Here is a 2,572-nt window from a genome sequence, read left to right on the forward strand (position 1 = left end):
ATGGATTAAGACAATCGGGTCGAGAATGGAATTCAGAACTTAATGATTGGTTCATTCAGCGTGGATACCAAAGATCGTTGACGGAGCCGTGCCTGTACTACCTGTTTGATGGTGGCACGATGGTATACGTGCTAGTATACGTCGATGATATCTTGGTTGCAACAAACAGCAAGGAGTACAAAGATCAGTTGTTCATGGACTTGGACAACACGTACGGTCTCAAGGACCAAGGGCTGTTAACACAGTACTTAGGTGTGGAAGTGACTCACACGTCAGAGTACATTATGATCAGTCAAGGCAAGTACGCAAGAGAGATTCTTGGCAAGCTGGGATTTGAAAATGCACATGCAGTAGGAAATCCAATGGAAGTGAATTCACGGCTCACACCTCTTGGAGAGAAGGAGAGTGCAGACGGCAGCTTTCCGTACCGTGAAGCCATTGGTATGCTCATGTACCTGGCTACAAGTACCAGACCGGACTTGGCTTATTCATTAGGCCAGCTGAGTCGCTTCGTAGCGAACCCATCGGCGAAGCATATTGGAACGGTAAAGAGAGTGCTGCGCTACTTGGCCGGGACTTTGGATTATGGAATCAAGTACGAGAAAAAAAAGGAACAACTCGAAGGAGTTGGTGTTGCATGGTTACTGTGACAGTGATTGGGCTAATGACCCAGATCAAAGGAAGAGCACTACTGGTTTCGTAATTACGCTGGCAGGCGGAGCTGTAGCATGGATGTCACGAAGACAATCCGTCATCGCTTTGTCGACCGCAGAGGCGGAGTACATTGCAGCGTGTGAAGCCACAATGGAGGCAGTTGCTGGGAAAAATGTTTTGCAAGAGATGTTACCGCAGCACGATGTTAAATTGCGTGTAGGAATTGACAGTCAAGCTGCTCACATGATGGCAGCTAATCCTACCTACAGCAGACGTACGCGCCACATTGAATTACGGTGGCATTACGTACGAGAGCAAGTGCAAAAAGGCACTGTGGAGTTGCATAAGGTGAGGGGGAAACAAACCCTGCCGACACGTTCACCAAGCCTCTGGACAAGAAGCGACTGAAAGGAATGTTGCTGATTGCAGGCATTGGAGCAGAAAAGTAGTCGAAGACCAGTATTCGACATCGAAGACCGATCTTCGAGAAGGGCGTGTTGGATTGTGCATCGAGGCCTGGCGCAGATTGAAGAAAGCTGGAACAGCAAAGAAACCAGATCGTTATATGAGAGAGGGCAAAGGCCCGTGAGCGTTGGTCAATGCTCAGGAAGCAGAGCAACTGACACAAAGTAATTCAGTCTTCTTATTTTCCCTTTGCAAACAAGGAGCTTGTTTGTTACTTCGCGGGGCGTGTCTAAGAGCCACAACTCCCAACAGCCGTAGGTATGGTGACCGGTCACTTGTTTGCCGCCATCCTGTTCACCGCAATCTGTGACGGCAACGTCGACGATGCCGGTTGCCCCATGGTCGGTGGCTGCTTCATTTGTCTTGGCTCGGCCTTCTTCGTCTTCAACTTTGCCATTTCCTGAGGCCCCGTGTGCTGGATCTACCCGGCCGAGATCTTCCCTTTGGGTGTGCGCGCGTCGGTTGTGTCGCTGTCGACGGCTGCCAACTGGGCCATGGGTGCTGTCATGACGGAGGTGGTGAAGCTTTTCCCGCATCTGAACATCAACGGTGTGTTCTTCTTGTTCGCGGGTCTGTGCTGTATCTGCGGCGTATTTGTGTACTTATTCTGTCCCGAGACGAAGGGCATCATGCTGGAGGACATCGAAGAGCTGTTCCATCGCGGACAGCCCAAATCGCCTGCTTTCATGGAGGTCAAGTCCCCGCAACAGTCGATGGCTTAACCCCTTCAACCCGGCTGATTTTCCACACCCTAACGCTGTATATACATCGCATTAACATATAGGAAATTGTATACAAACGCGGGAAAGGATTAGAAGATAGGCGGGTAAAAAATGATCAAGTCATCTCGAGCACTGATTAAGCTGTATATCATGGGGGGATTGCGCTGTATATATACAGCTTGTAGTGTGGTGTGTGCCACTTGGGTAGCAGAAAAAATCTCTAATAATGTGAAAAACGTGTCACAAACAGGGCGTCTGCACTGGCATACTGAAATGCAGTGCCATTTTCCTGCAATCAACTGATGTCGAGACTGCCGTGCATACAAACTTTCTAACATACTCCTTGTCATCAAACAAGTGCATCCACACACCTCCAAAACGTGGATAAAGACGGGATGGCAGTCGCAACATCAAGAGAGACGCAAATAGTGAAGCTACTTCATTAATCACACAGAATTTATCCTGGGGAGGCAGCAGCGGCACGGCGGCGCTTGGCAGGAGACTTGCCAGGAGATCCTGTAGTCTTTGCCGCGCGCACTCGGATCTTACCCTTTCTTGTGCGCTGGAAATTCGGCGTCGGCTCGGAACTCAATGAAGGAAAAAGTCCACAACAGCTCCTTGATTGTACCCTTCAGTTGGCCACGTCGGATTCGGGCACCAGTATATTGGCCCCCGGAAAGGCCACCACCAATCGCCAATAGTACAGATGTGGTGGGCCCCCCCTTCTGGCG

The 2,572-nt window shown here is 50.0% G+C and overlaps 1 protein-coding gene across 1 annotated transcript; it reads left to right on the plus strand.

Moving 5' to 3' along the window:
• Positions 1-1,379: 1,379 nt before the first annotated feature.
• On the plus strand, positions 1,380-1,841 carry PITG_20421 (uncharacterized protein; the record flags this gene model as incomplete). The annotated part of the gene is made up of 2 exons (XM_002895603.1): positions 1,380-1,479; positions 1,525-1,841. 2 exons carry the CDS (start codon positions 1,380-1,382, stop codon positions 1,839-1,841), a joined length of 417 nt encoding a protein of 138 aa, XP_002895649.1.
• Positions 1,842-2,572: the final 731 nt, after the last annotated feature.

Source organism: Phytophthora infestans, genomic scaffold (genome assembly GCF_000142945.1).
Source record: "Phytophthora infestans T30-4 supercont1.150 genomic scaffold, whole genome shotgun sequence".
Lineage (NCBI taxonomy): Eukaryota > Oomycota > Peronosporomycetes > Peronosporales > Peronosporaceae > Phytophthora > Phytophthora infestans.